This window comes from Microtus pennsylvanicus, chromosome 18 (assembly GCF_037038515.1).
Source record: "Microtus pennsylvanicus isolate mMicPen1 chromosome 18, mMicPen1.hap1, whole genome shotgun sequence".
In the NCBI taxonomy this organism is placed as follows: Eukaryota; Metazoa; Chordata; class Mammalia; order Rodentia; family Cricetidae; genus Microtus; species Microtus pennsylvanicus.
The window spans coordinates 17,374,746-17,393,474 of NC_134596.1; the positions used below are offsets into that span (position 1 = coordinate 17,374,746).

General features: G+C 35.7%; 1 protein-coding gene across 6 annotated transcripts in view; it reads right to left on the reverse strand.

Annotated features, from left to right (window-relative positions):
- Mef2a (myocyte enhancer factor 2A) overlaps nucleotides 1–18,729 on the reverse strand; it is a 129,522-nt gene that overhangs the window by 64,363 nt on the left and 46,430 nt on the right. For all 6 annotated transcript variants that reach the window (XM_075952892.1, XM_075952890.1, XM_075952893.1 and 3 more), the window contains one exon: nucleotides 4,895–5,082. In XM_075952892.1, coding sequence (XP_075809007.1) covers nucleotides 4,895–4,948 — 54 coding nt within the window. In that variant the 5' untranslated portion in view covers nucleotides 4,949–5,082. The remainder of the gene's footprint in view (nucleotides 1–4,894; nucleotides 5,083–18,729) is intronic.

Consider the following 18,729-nt stretch of genomic DNA (forward strand, 5'->3'; position numbering starts at 1 on the left):
AAGAAACCTTAGAATAATTATCTCAGCCCTTATTTGGAGGTCCAAACCGGGAGTGCGGCTACTCATAAATGTTTGAGCAAAGAGCAGTCTTCCTCTACTGGGAACATGACCTTCTGCGCCAGGCACATATGAGTGGTAAGGGGGGAGGAGACACTTGTCTAGACAGCCAACTCAGCTGAATCAACTCTGGTGATTAAATGGAGTAACATGTAACATCCAGATTGCCTTTTATAGCTAAAAAGAATTTCCTCACTGCCTTGTGGAAAATGAAAGTTCTTAAATACAACGTAAAGGCCATCATCAATAAGGGAAAGAAAAAAAGTAAACCTAGCTGCGGTGGTTCCCTACACTTATAGTCTTAGCTACTGAGGAGACTAAGGTGGGAGGGTCACTTGAACACTCAAATCTGGGACCATCTTGGGCAGTTTAGTAAGACTCCCCTTCAACCTAAAAAATTAACATGTGTGTAAGGGTATAATGGCTATTATTGATTGTCAACATGACTACACCTGGAATTAACCAAAACCCAAGCTGTTGGGTATACATATGATAGATTTTTTAATTGGATCAATATATGCAATTTTATCAGTTCTGTTTCTCTAGAGAACCCAGACTAATACAGGATGCATGCAATATTGACTTGACTGAACATGACATGGCTGCTGGACTCTCGAACTCACAGCAGCTCAGATTATCTACACAAAACCTGCATAAGATTAAGCCTGTCAACACCTTGTCATGGAAGCGAGAGGGGTTCCCTGCTTCTTGATAATTTATAAGTAGTTAGCACAGTTATTGGCTGATGAGGGAGTAAGAGATATTTTCTTATGTAGTGAACCCATTCTTCTCCTGTTTAAAAACAAACAAAACAAAAACCTCTCACCCATGCTCAAGTAAACAACCCTAATGAAACTCATTTGATAATTTGATAAAAACACAAAAAGGCAAACAACTCCATCAGATATCACTGAAACTTCAGATTAAACCTGGTTACTATTGCTTGTCTACTAGTATATTAGAGTGGATCAAATGGAAAGGGTAATTCCCAGTAATAGTACTAATACAGATTTGAAGCAGCTAGCATTATGCTACTGGCTAAATATAAATTAAGCAGAAACACTTTAGTAAATTCTCATCAAATACAGATAACCACAGAGGTTAAGTACTTAGGTAAGGGACCAGTGCAGAGGAGGGTACCTCCCAAGAAAGGATAAATAGAATACAGTGTTAAGAACAGATAAAGGGGATACCAGAAGAGAAGGATTAAGTGGGACATGGAATGGAAAAGCAAGGTAAAGGAAGAAATATGGGAAGGGACAACTAACACTAATGGCCCTTTGAAAAACCATATGGAACTTACTACTGTAGAAGTTACAATATCTACACAAGTGAAAGAAATGTAAATGGAGTCACCATATTATGGAAGAAACTAGTGTCTCAACTAGTCATCTTATGCCACACTAAGTAAAATCTCCAGTGCCAGGAATGGGCTACATCTTACTGAACTGTTGGCCAAATGGATCTCCTGGACCTCTACTTCAAACACTACAGGTACTGCCAAAGCTACTGTTAGCTCTCTGCAACCTGATGGGAAGACCCTACTGCTGAGGACATCTATTTACTCATGCCATTGAACATGGAGAAGTTGAACTGGCTCTTAACTAGAAGCATTCAAAGTACTGGAAGGTACTATACAAGCTAGCACAGGTGAAAAAGTAATCATCGTTCATATCACTGAGCTACAAACCCTGTAATCTACAGCATATATAAAATATACTGGTACAACAGTGGACAAATGTTATGGGAATATCCAACCACTTTTTTAAAAATTGGATTTAAGGCTCATTCCACGAGATAGAACCCATACCTGACACTGCTAAAGTAGCCAAGAACCTGTGACTAGATAGGCGATGAGCCTAAAGGGAATAATCTACTATCATTCTGCTAAAGGAACACAGCAATAATATGGTTCCCAATGACATTATGCTATACCCATAGATCAGTACCTCCCTCAACCCTTATCACGGAAGTTTCTTGGTAGTAGACAGGAATTAACAGTGACCCACAACTGGACTGTGCAGAAAATGAGAGATTTAGGATCATTCTATCCTAAATGGGATGTCTTCATCAAACCCCTCCCCTCAAGATTTGGGGAGGAGATGCAAAGATTATAAGAGCCAAAGGAAATGGTTGACTCCAAGGAAACAGTGTCTTCCAGATACAACAGAACTGATACATATACAAGCTCACAGAGACTATGGCAGCACATATAAGGCTTAAGCAAGATAGGGTCCCAGCACCAAGAAGTTGGAAAGAAGATGCAAAGTCCAACTCCTAACCACAAGCTATCTGCAACTGATGGTTGGAAAAGGAAAAAAAAAAATCAGTTTTCTCCAATGGGGCATCACTGGGTATTCTCAACCACAATCTTAAGCAAACTCCCATACCTCAAAACAACTGGCCAGTATAAAATGAACTCCATGTTAGTGTGCTGGAGGTTGAGGTGTTTTGTTATTTTTGTCTTATTGGTTTATTTTTTGTGTGTGTTTGTTTTAACATTCATTTTTTTGTGTGTTTTTTGTTTTTGTTTGTTTAAAAGAAAGGAGGGAAGGGGGGGGGAAGGCAGACAGGCAGGCAAGCTTTTGTCCACCATTACAAAAGCTGATCAGACGAACCCCTCTAACTCAGCTACTTTACTAGATACATACATAACCAAGTGTTCATGTGCACAAAATAAGATTAAAAGAGAACTCTTTAAAACAGTATCAAAGCAGAAAAAACACAAATGTCTATTTCCAACAAATAAACATAAATGAATAAATTATGTTATGTATATTCAGTTATACACTGATAAAAATATAAAAATACAGTAACACACATTTATATACAAGGGTAAACATTCCTGAATTTTACAAGTACAGAACTGCTCAAAAGAACACATACCATACAAATAAATTAGAACAATGGGTATATTTAATCTATGGTGACAAGGATTAGTTTAATGACTTCCTTGAGGCAGGAGACCAAAAAACAGGACAGTGGCTCAGGGGTGGTATATTAGGATATGTTAGCTACAAGGCTATGTTCTTTCTTCCAAAATTCATTGAATCATGCATTTAGGATCTGTGAACTTTTCCTTTATGTTTTACCTTAATACAAACAGGACAAACATAAATTTTGCTAGTAAAACAGCTGTTTTCTTGAAGTACATGATACTGTCACAAAGATTTTTCCATGTATTTTTTCAGACTTTAAGTGTAGGGTTTTTTTTTAATGTGGTCAATTCATACTTACACTTCAAAACTCGACTTGCTAATAGCTTTTTTTTGTCTTTTCCTAAATTATCCAATTATGAGTTATGGATTCTTATATAAACTCTCCTAGTAGCTAATCTTACTTCTATGCTATATATCTAAATCTTCTAGATAGAAAATATTTATAAATGATTTTAATATTTAACTTAGCCCCCTAAAATAAACTTGATTTGGGTAAATTAGAAACTTACTTTTCCTTTAATGTAAGAAAGAAAAATCTTTAACTCATAATTCATTCTTTGAAAAGTAAAATTAAAAAATTTTTTTAAAAAGTAAAATTAAGATACCATTTTAGTTTATGACAAAGCTAATCTAAAAAACAAATTGCCGTATTTAATTTTCTCCCCTTCCTTCTTTGCTGAGATAGTATTTGAGAGGTATGGACAGCCATTATCTACTTGATAGCTTCACAAGACCACTAACTTAGCAACTAAGCCCAAGGTAGGAACAGGCTAATTCTAGTTACTAAGCTTTAATTATAGCCCATTCTTCAGTTATCTTTCTAATATTAGCGATGGTGCACGCCCTAATCCCAATACTCAGATCTCTGAGTTTGAGGCCAGCCTGGTCTAGAAAGTGAGTTCTAGGACAGCCACAGCTACACAGAGAAATCCTGTCTTACAAAACCACAGGGAGAGGCAGAGAAGAAGAGGAAAAGAGGGAAGGGTAAACTTCTACACTGACCTTGAGAAAGCACATTTTCAGTGCTGTGCTGGTCCTGCTGGGCTTTGTGGAAGCTGTTCTTCAAACCCCTGACAAATTCCCCAGAGATAACATCTCTCCTTATTTAACGTGCATTGAACATAAGGAATAAGTGGCTTATTATAATATTTTCTGAAATTTTTTCTTCTTTTCTCTAAATTAAGAAGCCAGTCAACTTTTCTAAGAACAACCAACATCAAAGATCTAATCGCCATAAAGTTTTATACTGACTACTCAATAGTTAATAGTTAGAAAGTATACAAATGAATAGGCATGGTGGTGCTAATAACTCTTGGAAAAACAGGCAGGTAGTTTTGGGAACAGACTGTCAATCAGTTTTAAATACAACAACTGCACTCAACATATCAGAATCATACTGAAATTACCCTGAATTTAAAAGAATTCACTGATATTGGTACTACAAACTTATCAATTAAAGATGACATATGATACATACATGTTTCAGAAGTATGAGAGATAAGGCTTCAAACCCATGTTCATTATTTCTTAGCTAAGCACAAAATGTGAGTGACCAGAAAGCATTCGCTGGTAACTGCAAACTTATAAAATCATACATTCCTGAGTGCAAGAGAAGACATTCTAGCAACAACCACAAAGACCAGCAAAGACTAAGCACGGCATGAAGACCATATGGGTAAAAATGGAAGGATTTCCTTTTCTACTGCACACAGGAGAAAACATACTTGAAGATTTCTTTAAACTACATGATGGACACAATTTTATATCTAATATTTTTCATTTATTCTGGAACTTTAAACACTTAAGAGAGTTGAAATCAAATTTAAGAAAGATTTGACCATTCTATATTATGTTTTAAAAATCTGATAACAAATTAAATAAATTAAAATTTCATTTACCTGCCGGTTCCTCTCATCCATTATGCGTGTGATTTGTATTTTCTTCCGCCCCATTTTCAGATACCTTTTCTTCCTTATATTCCAAGTAATTAATTCAGAAGCTAATTTCCTTCAATATCCTAATGCATTGTACACAGTTTCTATTACGTAACCTTCTAGTCCAAGGCTACCACGGAAATTTTGAGAATCTAAAAGAAATACAAATGAAAAAATGTCAATTCTGTACAACCTGTAAATCATTAAATGTTACAGAAATTTCAAATCTGCTTTTATACTGACACAATAAGCAGTCTTAGGTTGGAATTTCTAGTTACAGACATAAAGTAAGCAGGTGAAGTCTTTACCCCTAAAAGTTCACCTGGATCTCTTTGTACCTTTATCTCTAAGCAAATGCAGTTACAGTATTCCAGGTTTTCACAATGTACATAATAATAAGAGAAACAACAACTTAAAATAGTCAATGTTACTTAAAAAATGCCTGGCATACAGAAAAATCTAAGTATGGAAAAATCTCCATTCTTATTCATTCTAACATAGAATCTCTTTAGTTAGACTTTATTATTTCTATTTTGTAAATATGGAAGGAGACTATGGATGCAGAGACACAGAAAAAAATTAAGTAACATGGCAAAAGGTCACCCAATAAAGAGGCAATCATTGGGATAACCTGGGAGGCAGAGACAGACGGATCTCTCTGAATTCAAGGATAGCCTGGTTTACAGAGGGAGTTCCAGGACAAAGATACACAGAGAACCTGTCTCAAAAAGCCAAAATTTAAAAGTAAAAATAAAAGAAATAAGAGGTTAAAATAAAAGCCACGTAAAGATGGAAAATACACAGAGAATCTTGATACTGTATGTTATTATGCTCTCTTTGAATTGTTTAAATGCTGAGGAAGGAGCAACAGCTGCTAAAGGATACTTGCTTATAAATGCTGCAGAATTAATCCAAGATAGGTATTTTGAAAATACCTTGGCTTCAAAATTGAAGTCAAAAGATATGTTACTAAAAAAAAAAAAGATATGTTACTTTGGAGAAGAGATTTTGCTTTTGTTTCCACAGAAAATGAGAGGCTGTGGATTTATTCAGAATTAAGAAAAATCAAGTTTGATCAAGGAAGACCACCAGAGAAGTCTCCGGTAGAAACAGATGGCCCAGATGTCTGAGTTCTTCATCTAGAACAGGTTCAAGACTGCTGCCTGAGATGATCGAGACTCACAGGATACTTCAGTCAGGACTTGATCATAACTCTAAATTTTCTTTAGGTCCTCATAAGATTATCAGCGCCCCCAACCAGCTGGAAGTAGCCTGGAATACTATGCCCATATTCCCAAGAAATGGACTATGGATATTTTCCTTTTTTTTTTTTAAAGAGGGAGAAGTGGTGCAGGCGAATTGTCTGTATTCTGTCAATCATGTTATAAATAAACTCTGATTGGCCAGGCAGGAAATATAGGCAGGAAAACCAGACAAGAATTAGAAATGATGTAATGAGAACAGGAGAATTCTGGGAAGGAGGAAGTTGATTCCTCCCACTCCAGCCCAGACCACAGAAGCAGCAGGATGTGATCTGCCTCACTGAAAAAGGTACTGAGCCACATGGCTAACATAGATCAGAAAAAAGGGTTAATCAAGATGTGAGAGTCAGCCAGTGAGAGGCTAGGGCTAAGGGGCCAATCAGCTTATAATTTATGAAGACCTATGTGTGATTTTCTTTGGGGCTAAACAGCTGGGGGTACCGGGCAGGACAAAAAACAACAACAAGCAGGCCTGGCCCCGTTCATGTTACAGTATAGCACTTCTCAAAATCAGAATCCTGAACCTTCTATAATCAGCAACACACAATATTCTTTATTGCTCCTAATGACCGTCATGCAAAAGATAACTAATATTTGCCCTTATAAGTTCTTCTAAATCAATTTATCCTATGGCCAAATTTTAATACTATTCATCAGTCTACAAAGATACTACTGTATAAACTTTACACTATTATGCATTTAAGTGAAATACTATTTCCTCTAGATATTAAATGAATACTTCATCTATTAAGATTCAATTTGACTATCAAATTGAAATCCAGACTAACATTTCAACTTTATCATGCAAATTCAGGGTCTGGTTCAATGCAATGGGCTCATTTCCTAGCACCAGTGTTTCCCTGCTTACTGATCTTCCATGTTCATTTACTGTTTTATACAACTGTAACACCTGCTACAATGATAACTTACTAACTCTCCCACAATAAATGCACTCCCAAACATCAAATCAAGCATAACGATAAAATGCTCAATAGAGCTAGGGCCATAAGGAACAACACTTGTCTAGCATTCCGGAGACCCTAGTTTTACTCCCAAGTATAGCAGAAAAGGGAAAAAGAAAACAAGGGTGAGACAAAACAGAACAAGAGAGGCAAGGAGAGAGACAGGAAAAAAGTAGAGGGGGGGTGTGTGTGTCAATAATACATCATTCTTCACCTCACAAAATACAAAGTCCACAAGGGGGAAACACATCAAACCATCACATGAATGAAGCTGTACCCTTCAAAACTGAAAATGTCATTCATCTACACCCAACTTGGATTGGCAGGTCAGGAAATGTTCACCTGAATGTGAAGATACACATAGAAAAACTATGCCTAAAAGAATGAAGGTCAAAACAGAGACATTTTTAGGTGAATAAGAAACAGCACCTTTCAGATTATACCAAAAAGGACCTCTTCAAATAGAAGAAAAAATTGATACCAGATATGACTTGAATAGGTACAAAAAATTTAGTGAAAGAAACAGAATACATAAACAAGTCTACATAAATACTAACTAAGATGTTAACAGTAATATTTGTGGGATTTAAAATATTATTAGACACAAAATAATATTATTTCAGGAGGGTAGTAAACGGAGTTAAAGAGCTTGCATTTTATTGATGAGTTAACAGGGAATTCTTCAGAGTTTATTAAGTCAAGGGTACATGTCACAATCTCTAAACCTCTGCAAGCACAATAAAAAGTATGGGTAGCTAAAAAGGCTACAAGACAGAGAAATGGACTAATGATTCAAAACAAAGAAGAGTCTATAAACAAAAAGCAAACAGGGAGGTGACACATTTAATCCAAGTATATGGGTTTTACATTAAATATAACTAAATTAAACCTCTAATTGAAAAGGATAACACAACCCTATTTTAAAAAACCTCATTTTATGAAGATTACAGAGGTACTCTCTTAACATGAGGATACAAGCAGAGAAAATGACACACTGCGTAAAACACAAATCAACACAAAGTTTTATGCCATAGTTTATCATGGCAAAGTTCAAGGCAGGACAGACACATACGAAGGGATGAAATATTGGATAATTTACAAAAAAAAAAAAAGTCTTATTCCAGCTAGTGGAATAGCTCAGCAGGAAAAGGTGCTTGCAAATAAGTTTGCCCACCTGAGTTTGATCTGTGGACCTGTGACCTCCACTGCACATGTACATACACAGAAACATATATACCACTAACACCATCATTAAACAGTATTGATTTTACATATTTGTCTTGCCAGCGTGAATATCTGTATATCACCTGTGAGCCTGATGCCCACAGAGGCCAGAAGAAGGCACTGGGTTCCCAGGAGATGGAGTCACAAACAGTTGTCATCCACCATGTGGGTATTGAGACTTAATCCTTAGTTCTCTTTAAGAGCAGTTCGTGGACTTAATTGCCAAGCCATCTCTTCAGGTCCATGCAATTTTTTTGAGGTTCATTTTAACAGTAAGATATAATACCTAATATCACATATAATCAGAAATCCTTCTTAAAAATCAGATATTCTGGAAGGAAGTGGTGGCACACACCTTTAATCCCAGCACTCAGGAGGCAGAGGAACTTACTCAAGTTCCAGGGCTACAAAGAGAAACCCTATCTCAGAAAACAAACAAACAAACAAACAAAACAAAAAATCAGATATTCTATTCAAAGCTATAACCAAGAGCGTTTTTGCTATTTTTAAGTGAGGAAATTATATTGTACATTAAGTCATGTTCTCCAATCACTCCTCTTTCTTTTAAACTTAACTGAAATATTAAAGAATGCTCATTCACAGAAGTAAATTGTCTAGAGCAGGATATAAAATGCTTACTACACATTTTATTGGGCAGTAACTTTCTCCCTGGCATTTTCCCCACTGGCAACCAACCACTTTTAACATTTTTATACATTGCATGAGTTTAAGAAAAATTGAGGGCTAAAGAGAAAAGGAAACAGACACATGCTCAAGACAAATGCACACGGCAGGCAATGACTCATAAGTTTTTAATATGTCTTTCTACTAGCAATAGAGACACATTCTCTTCTACTACCCAGTACAGGGACTTTAAATGTCGACATGAGAGTCCAATAGTCTACCAACTGCATTGAGGATGTATTTCCTCATACAGCTGTACAACTGTACTGAATTTTAATTCTATACAAATGGACTTTCCCAAATAACTAGGTTAAGAAACAGAAGTCTGACTGTAAACAAAGTCAACCCCCAAAGGCCTGTCTGAAACCAGTTGTAACAAGTAGATTTTAGCAGAGTATTCTTAGCAACTCATGGAACAAGCCGTTCAAAATGAGTGAAATACAACCAAGTCAACACAGGTGATACACAGGACACTTTATCTGTGACTGCAGAAAATACCTTCTTTATAATCACATATAAAAGCTGCCAAGTGATTACATGCCAGATCAAAGGACAGACATGTACAACAAAAATTTAACCTCAAAACCTTTGTGTGTGTGTGTGTGTGTGTGTATGTGTATGTACAAGAATCATACAAGGATCTAAAAGATTCATATTTTAAAGAATGAGAGCTATAAAACTGTTTCCATGAAATATATCAGGATATAGTACCAACATACTAAAATCTGCTACAGTTCTACACACTTAATGTGAAACAAAGTATATTAATCAAGGAAATAAAAGACTAATATACTAAAAATTTTAAAACACTACTCACAAGTATTACTCATGAACTATAAAACTTTACATATTTAGTATGTAATTACATATTTATAATACTACACAATACAATCTACAAATACAATGTAATTATGTCAAAATCCTCATATTTTTGTAGCATTTGAAAAAGTTACTCTGCACTTATACTGAATCTCAAAGCAATCCATATGGTGAAAATAGTCTTGCAAAAGACTAAGACTGGAGGACTCACTTTTTATTATTTTAAAATTTGCTAAAGTAACAAAATGAAAAGATGTTGCATAAGCACGGACTAATGGAACAGGATAAAAGGCCCCAGAATAAAAATGATTTTAAATAAAAATACCAAGATCATTCAACAGCAAAGGGCCTTTTGAACAAATAGAGAAACTAGATGCCCACAAGGAAGACTACAGCTGCCTACTTACCTAATGCCACATACAACATTAATTCAATATTAATCTGAAACTGAAATCTAAAACTAAGTGCTCAAACTGTAAAACTCTTAGAAGACAACAGAAAAGGCTTCAAGAAACTAAATCTGACAATGACTTCTTAATCATAACACCAAAACCACAACATATTAAAGAACAACAAACAAGACTCACTGAAATTAAAAACATAGAGGCTAGAAAAATTGCTTGATGAGTAGAGCACTTGCGATACAGCCACCAAAATCAGAATCTGCATCCTCAAAACCTATGCAAGGCCAGGTGGATGGGACAGCTGCCGAGTCAATGCACAGGAAGAAGCTCTCTACTCAGCAACGGATCCTGCCTCAATCAGTACAAAGAGGACACTACATGTCAAGCAACCTAAGACCTCCATATGCACTACACAGGCATACACATGTGCACCCACACAAATATGACACAAAACATGCATGCATATCATACACATATAGACAAAATAAATAAATACATTTCAATAGACATTACTAACCAAAGAATAAAAGAGCAACTCCCCCAAAGGGAAGAAAACAACTACATATAGGACAAGGGAATAATATACAAAATATACAAAGAATTCCTAAAATCTAAAAGCAAAAAGATCCAACTTAAAAAATGGGTAAAAGATAAGATAGGCGAGATCTTAGTAGATACAGACATTTGCAACTAGCCTGATGGCCTGAATTCAATCGCTGGAACTCACACAGTAAAAGGAGTGAACCAATTATGAGCAAAGAAAAGATAAGAGTGGTGGCTCATTCATGAAACCTCTGCGGTTCCTGGGAAGCTAAAACAGAGAGAATAATGCAAGTTGAATAAGTTCTGGGCCAGTTTGGACTACAGAATGAAACCCTGTCTCAAAAGAGGGGGCAAGAAAGAACATAGGCATGTATTTCTCACAAGAATGAACATATGAAAAAAGGCTCAACATCACTAATTACTAGGCAATGCAAATTAAAACCACAATGAAAAGTCTCCCTACACCCATCCAGATAACTATTTACCTTTTATTATTGCAGGGGGCACATGTGTCACAGATTGAGTGTTTTGATCCACCATGTGGGCTCCAGGGATGGATTAGACTTGGTAAAAAGTACTTTTACTCACCCAACCATCTTGCCAACCCAAAATCACTATTACTTTTTAAAGTATAAAAAGAAGATGTTAACATGCCCACATAACTGAGACCCCTGTACGATTTACAGGAACACAAAATACAACACAACAGCTGCTGTAATAAAAGTATGACAGATGCTTTTTAAAAATAACATCATTTGATCCAACAATTTCACTTCTAGATACATAAATCAAAAAATTTAAAGTATAGATTAAGATATGCACACCAATGTTCATGGGAGTATTATTTATAAGAGTCTAAAGAAAAAGAGGGCAAGCGAAAGGGACCAGTGAGCAAAGTTGCCTGCCATCAAGGCCAAGGACCTGTGTTGGATCCCTGGTACCCAAATGGTAGAAGGTGAGAAATGACTGCCACTGTCTTCACATGCACTCAGTGTGGCATGTGCAAACCCATTGTCTGTCTCGTCTGTCTCTCTTCCCTCCCTCCCTCCTACTCCTCCCTCTCTCTCTTTCTCTCTCTCTCTCTCTCCCTCTCTCTCTCTCTCTCTCTCTCTCTCTCTCTCTCATGAAAAGGACTGAACAATGAGCAGCATATGCTCACAATACATTTTTGTTTGTAAAAAAATAAAATTCTACTTTTCCTTCTAAATTCTGTGGACAAAAAATAAAATAATAAATGACATAAATGAAAAAACTGAAATTAGTAACTTCTGGGAAATTTTTTCAGTGGTGAGAAAAAAATTACTATAAACAAAAACTATAGCTACGTTTAAAATTTAGAAAGGAAAAAATTCTGATCACAAACAAAAAAAGCATTTAAGAATGAACTTTAAACATCATCAAAATGCTGCTTCTACTCTAGCACCTTATGCAGTTTCCGGGCTCTACTCTTCCTAACATGTTTACAGTTTCAAGGCATTATCTGTCTGAGACAGTGTGTACCACACCTTGAATGAGAAAACCCAGATCCCACTAGCCTCAAACATATAATACCATTAAACTAGCTAGAGATCTTGGCAATTTCTACGTGAAAATAACTTTTTTAATAAGAAAGTTGAAAGTAAATGCATTATATGCACCACACACGCTACAAAAATTCTCAGATATTTGGAGTGATGTAATCCAAATATATGGTATTATGACTAAAAACTATAAATGTATTTATTGTATAACATGTTATTAAACATTTATGACCCAAACCAAAATGAGCAATAATATCTCTTTGCCAATACAATGGAAATAATAAAGCATGAAATGGAAAACACTTCATAATTTATTTTCAATAATTGGAAGAAAACCTGTGTATGTAAAAAGTTATAAACCTCACACAAAAAACTAAAAATAAATACTATATTTAAACATATAATTTTTTGTTTTAAGTATAAACAGCTACTTTCATTTAAGGCCCCATTTACCCCCATTAAGTTATCAAATCAGAAGGAAAGAAAGAGTGCTACCTAAGTCAATATTGTTTTAAGACTTACTTTAATCTGAGTCTACCCTTTTCAAACATCAATAAAGCTACCTTTAAAAATACCTTTTTATTTTCAAACAATCTTAGCAATCATTACATCTCCTTCATAAAAGAAAATGAAATCTGCAGACACTGACCAGTCCAAATTTTCAGTTAAAATGTCAAGAACTTAGTGATTAAAATATTCAATAACTTAGCAGTTATTCCCAAACTTCTAATCATCAGTATTCTAACTATCCAAATTGTGTACTACTCTGCACTACTATCCACTCTATTGTTTTCTTTATATCAATCTCCTCTTTTATTTTTAGTAAATATATTACTTTTATAAAATAAAAACTACTATAATTTGCCATAGTAGGAAATAGCCTCAAACATAATAAAAATGTAACTAAATTAAAGCAAAATGCAAGAAATTTACTAGTTATGTGTATCTATGTGTATATCTTGATATACTTACCACAATCACACAGTAAAAATGTATAACATGTATTTACATAATTAAAGCTAACAGCAATAACAAATCCAAACACTTGATTTATAAGAAAATGTATGGATGAGATGGAAAATGTTTGGGCAATTTTTTTGGTAAGATTAGAATACTGAAAATTAACTCCAAATCAAGAAAATAGCTTTTACTTAGAACTTCTGCCTCAGATTATTTCTAGAGCTTTCCCTAAATCTAAAAACACAGTTTACAATTACCTTACAGGGATGGAAACAGGTATTACCTCCATCTATCTCTGCCAGACATTTTGGACAAAAGACTCTTTAAAGTTTTTGAAATAACAGCCTTGTTGAGTCCTGCTGGCCTCAAACTAACAATGGTTTTGTCTGAGTTTCCTGAGTGCTGGAATTTTAAGTATATGGTACCACGCTTGACTTTGTAAAAGACTAGGCATGGTAAATGACTTTTTTAAAAAAGTCTTTTATCAGGCCTTTCTAGCATGTTTTCATAGTATGTTCATATAAAACACTTTTTTATTCTCATAATCTCTATATAAAATTGACATAGGAAACTGTAGCACAGGCAGTGCTACCTCAAAGTCACAGACATCACATTCTAGCAGAAGTTCAGAAACTAAAGGGATTGAGAGATGACTCTGCGGTTGAGTGCTTGCTGTTCTTCAACAGACTTAAGTTCCCAGCATCTACCTCAAGTGGCTCCCAACCACGTGTAACTCCAGCTCCAGAGGAGGTTCTAATGCCCTCTTCTGGCCTCCACCTCCACAAGCACCAGCACACACGTCACACACACACACACACACACACACACACACACACACACACACACCCCTTTTCTTTCAAAGAAACCCAAGCATTTTATTAGTTAGAAAGGCTAGTCTCAAGTAGCATGCACCAACTTCGTCCTTGGGTCCAGGACTAACAAAACAATAGTCTGCAACCCTAGTCTTATGGCAGAAATCATTCAGCTGGCTAGTGGCTTAGAGCAGGAAAAGAAGTCAAGAATACCAACCCCAGAGACTTAAATAAGCTCCAGAATTGTCATGGCCTGATACTTCCCTTCCCTCCATTTTCCACTCTCAATGGCCATGCCAAGGACAGAACAATCCTATTTGTCCACACTTTGGGATAAAGATCTTAATCTAGCTTATTTATCCTTTTCATTTTAGAGTTTAATTTTTTTTATTACTAATAGCAGTTTTAAGTCTGCAATTAAATCAATAGAAATATACAAAGCTTTCTGCAATATAGTGTACACAATGTCTTTAGCCCTTCACATTATCAATAATACCTACCAAGTTAGGCTTCTTATAATAACTGATGGTCCTATATTGATATATTATTTCAATCACAGCGCCTCGTTGACATTAGGGTTCACTCTTGGTGTTGTGTGTTTTACGGATTTGTGTGAACAAATAATAGAATGTATTCACTATTTACAGTGTATCACACAAAACAGTTTTTACTATAAAAACAAAATCTGTACTAGTCTACATATCTCTCCCTCTGTAGTTGCATTCCTGGAAACCACTCATCATTTTTACTAACCCCAGAATTTTATCTTTCCCAGAATGTCGTATCATTTAAGCCACATAGAATAATACTTTTCAGACTGGCTTTTTCCACTCAGTAATATAATCATTACTCTGTCTTCTCACTGCCTGAAAACTCATTTTAAAAATTCAATTAAAACACAGGGGCTGCAGAGATGGCTCAGCAACTGGTTTGGTCCCAGCACCCACACGGATGCTTTCAGCCGTGACTCCAGCTCTGGAAATTCAGTGTCAGGGGATGGGATGCTCTTCTGACCTCCCTAGGCACTAGGCACACAAATGGTACATACAATTAAGTGCACACACATATACAAAAAAAAATAAGTAAAAAATTTTAAGTTCAATTAAAACACAAGTACAAGCCAAGAGCTGTTACACAGCTGTCTCAGGAGGAAAAAAATTAGAGCCAGAATAAAAACATTGGTCTCTAGGATCTAGCAGGGTGATCTAGTTTTTGCCTAGTCCTCCCCATATTTACCCCACCAAAATCCAGGCTTGGATCTGAATGCACATTCTGCACATCAGCTCGGTCCCCTGTGTTCTTTACTGGGCTACATTTCACCTAAGCCATACATTCATCCTATAAGTTCAACACAACCTATACAGTCTCTCTTCTGCACCAACCTACTTTGCCCATTTCAGACACAGAATTAACAGAAGATGTCCACATGCCTAGATCTCAATACAAACATGCAAACAATATGAAAGCACAAAGCAGGATCGCACCCCTAAACCCGTCAGTCCCACAGAAATGCCTGCCACTGAGGATTACCTAGATGAACCCCAGGACACAGAATTTAAAAGCACAATCATAAAATTAATCAAATAATTGAAGGAGTTTAAAGACAAAAAGCAGCAGCTTAATGAACTTAAAGAGAAATAGCACAAAGAGAATAAATGCCTAAATGATATCAAAGCAAAACAAAACCACAAAATGATGAAAATGACAAAGGCAATCCAGAATTTGAAAATGTAATTCAATAAAGAGATAGAAATACTGAAGATGACTGAAGCTAAAGTGAAGAGGGAATTTAAAACCCAACAGCCCAACTAGACAACCTAAAGGAAAGCCGCAATGTAGAATGAATTACGCAGCAGAAAGAATATGAGGAGTTGAAGACAAAGTAGAGGATCTAGATAAAATAAAGTGTGTGTGTGTGTGTGTGTGTGTGTGTGTGTGTGTCAGTCAAAGGAAAGGAACATACAGAAAATGTGGGACACCATAAAAAAAAACCCAAAGCCTCAAATCATAGGAATAGATGAAGAGAAGACTCCCAGGTCAATGGCATATGCCAGATTTTCAACAGGATCACAAAAGAAAACTTCCCCCAAACTTAGGAAGACATACCAATACAGATACAGGAAGCACACAGAAGAACACCAACAGACAAGATCAGAAAAGGCATTTCATAGTTAAAAACACTAAGTATACAGAACAGAGAAAATTTGTTGAAAGATACAAGAAAAAAACAGAAGTCACATATAAAGAAAAACTCATCAGAATAATATATGATTTCTCAATTGAAAGAGTCTGCAGCAATTCATCCAAGTTTTAAAAGACTATGACAGCCAACCTACACTAATACTCCCAGCAAAACTATCTGCCAAGTTGAAGAAGAAAGAACTGTCCACAATATAAACTACCTAAAAAACAATTATAACCAACATACTAAACCTAAAGAAATAACCAGAAGCAATATTTGGGGATGAATGGAGGAATGAGCATAAACAAGAGACTGCAGAAAGAAATACTAGATCATAATTATTAAAATATGAAGTACCACTGAAAATACAAACAGCACCAAAATCAACAACACATTGACTACAATCAACACACATCTTTTAATAAAACAACTTTAATATCATGAGATTCAGTTCTCCAATCAAAAGACACAGGATAACTAAATGGATCAAGAAATAAAACCCATCTATCTGTTGTCTACACGAAACACATTTTAGTTTTAAAAATAGGCACTGCCTTAAAATAAAAGGATGAACAAACATACTCCAGTTAAATAGAACCAGGAAGCAAGCAGGTGTTACTATCCTAATATCTAACAAAATAAACTTCAAACTAAAATTAATCATAAGTGATAAATAACAGCACTCATTCTAATCAAGGTAACGGTTAGCCAAGAAGACATTACTATTCTAAATATATACACACCAAACTGAGGGGTGTCCAATTTCATTTAAAATGAACTACTGGAATTAAACACACAATTTAACATCAACCCATTAATAAGAAGTATAAGAATTAAATACCCCACTTTCTCCAATAGATAGATCTTCTAGGAAAAAAAAGAGAGAGAGATCAGAACTTACATCATACATCAAATAGCTAAAAGTTATCTATAGAATATTTCTCTCAAATACCAAAGAATATAAATTCTACACAAGAGCACATGGAAGCTTCTCTTATAACAGACCTTATTCTGAAACACAAAACAAATTTTTCTTTACAAGTTCAAAAAGATCCAATAACTACCTGTATTGTATCTGATCATAATACAATAAAACTTAAAATTCACAGCAAATAATATCTAGTAAAAACACAAACTCATGGAGATTAAACAACTCATTACAGAATAACAAATGATTCAAATTAGAAGTAAAAAATTTCTAGAACGCCGGGCGGTGGTGGCGCACACCTTTAATCCCAGCACTCGGGAGGCAGAGGCAGGCGGATCTCTGTGAGTTCGAGACCAGCCTGGCCTACAAGAGCTAGTTCCAGGACAAGCTCCAAAACCACAGAGAAACCCTGTCTCGAAAAACAAAACAAAACAAAACAAAACAAACAAACAAAAATTTCTAGAACTATATGAAAACACAATTCAACAAAACCTTTAGGACACAGTGAAAGCAGTCCTTTGTGTGTAATATACAGCTCTAAATACCAAGACTAAAATACTGGGAAGAGTACAAATAACTTAATGATGCACATCTCAAAAATTTGGAAAAACAAGAACACATCTGTAGCGGCGTAAACGAATGCAGACAGTTTGTAAAGATATATATAGTTTTAATGTAGAAATAGACTTACAGAACCACCGTTCCCGCGGAGACCAGGAAAGTAGAAGAGACCGCTCGGAGCACGCTCGCCAAATTTATAGGCAGACATTAGCCCGAGGCGAACACGCCCCCTAAGGGGCGGGACTTATCCCTACATCTCCCCTTTTTGTCTAAATAAGACAGAACTAAACCAAATACAACTACATACAATAACAACAAATAATAAATATAACAAACAATATTGAGAACAAAAGCTTTGCTAAACATTCTATCTCAAGGAGCCTAAATAATGTAGAGAGTAACTACAATTATATAATCTTCAACTCCATCAAAGATCTCAGAAGGGAATAAATATTACTTAACAAACGAGATATATCCAAAATGTGCAACAATTGACAGAGACAACTGACTACCTGGGCAATCACCCAAAGTCTCGTTTGCAATGTTGAGTCAACCAATTTTGGCTAAGGCCTAACATAACTGACATACCATATTAAAGGCAAGGAACTTTTCAAAACTATCTTACCCTGTCTTGGCAGGATATGACAGTCCTGTTTTGTCCATTGATGCACGTTCTGTATCTGTGTCAGTGGCTGAGGTATAGGCATTTCTTTGCCCAAAGGCCAGTTCTGCCAAATAGAAAGGCTCCAGGTGGAGTGTCTTTGGTGCTCAACATTCTCTCGGGAATGGAGTGGTATTGCCAGGAGCAATTGTGTCTCACTATCACGAAACTCTGAGTTAGATTAAAGGCCATTTTCTACAGCTCTTTGAAGAGGTTGAAGATTATCTATCTATACTGAGTATAATCTCTCTATATCTAAAGAACCTGATTAGTCTGA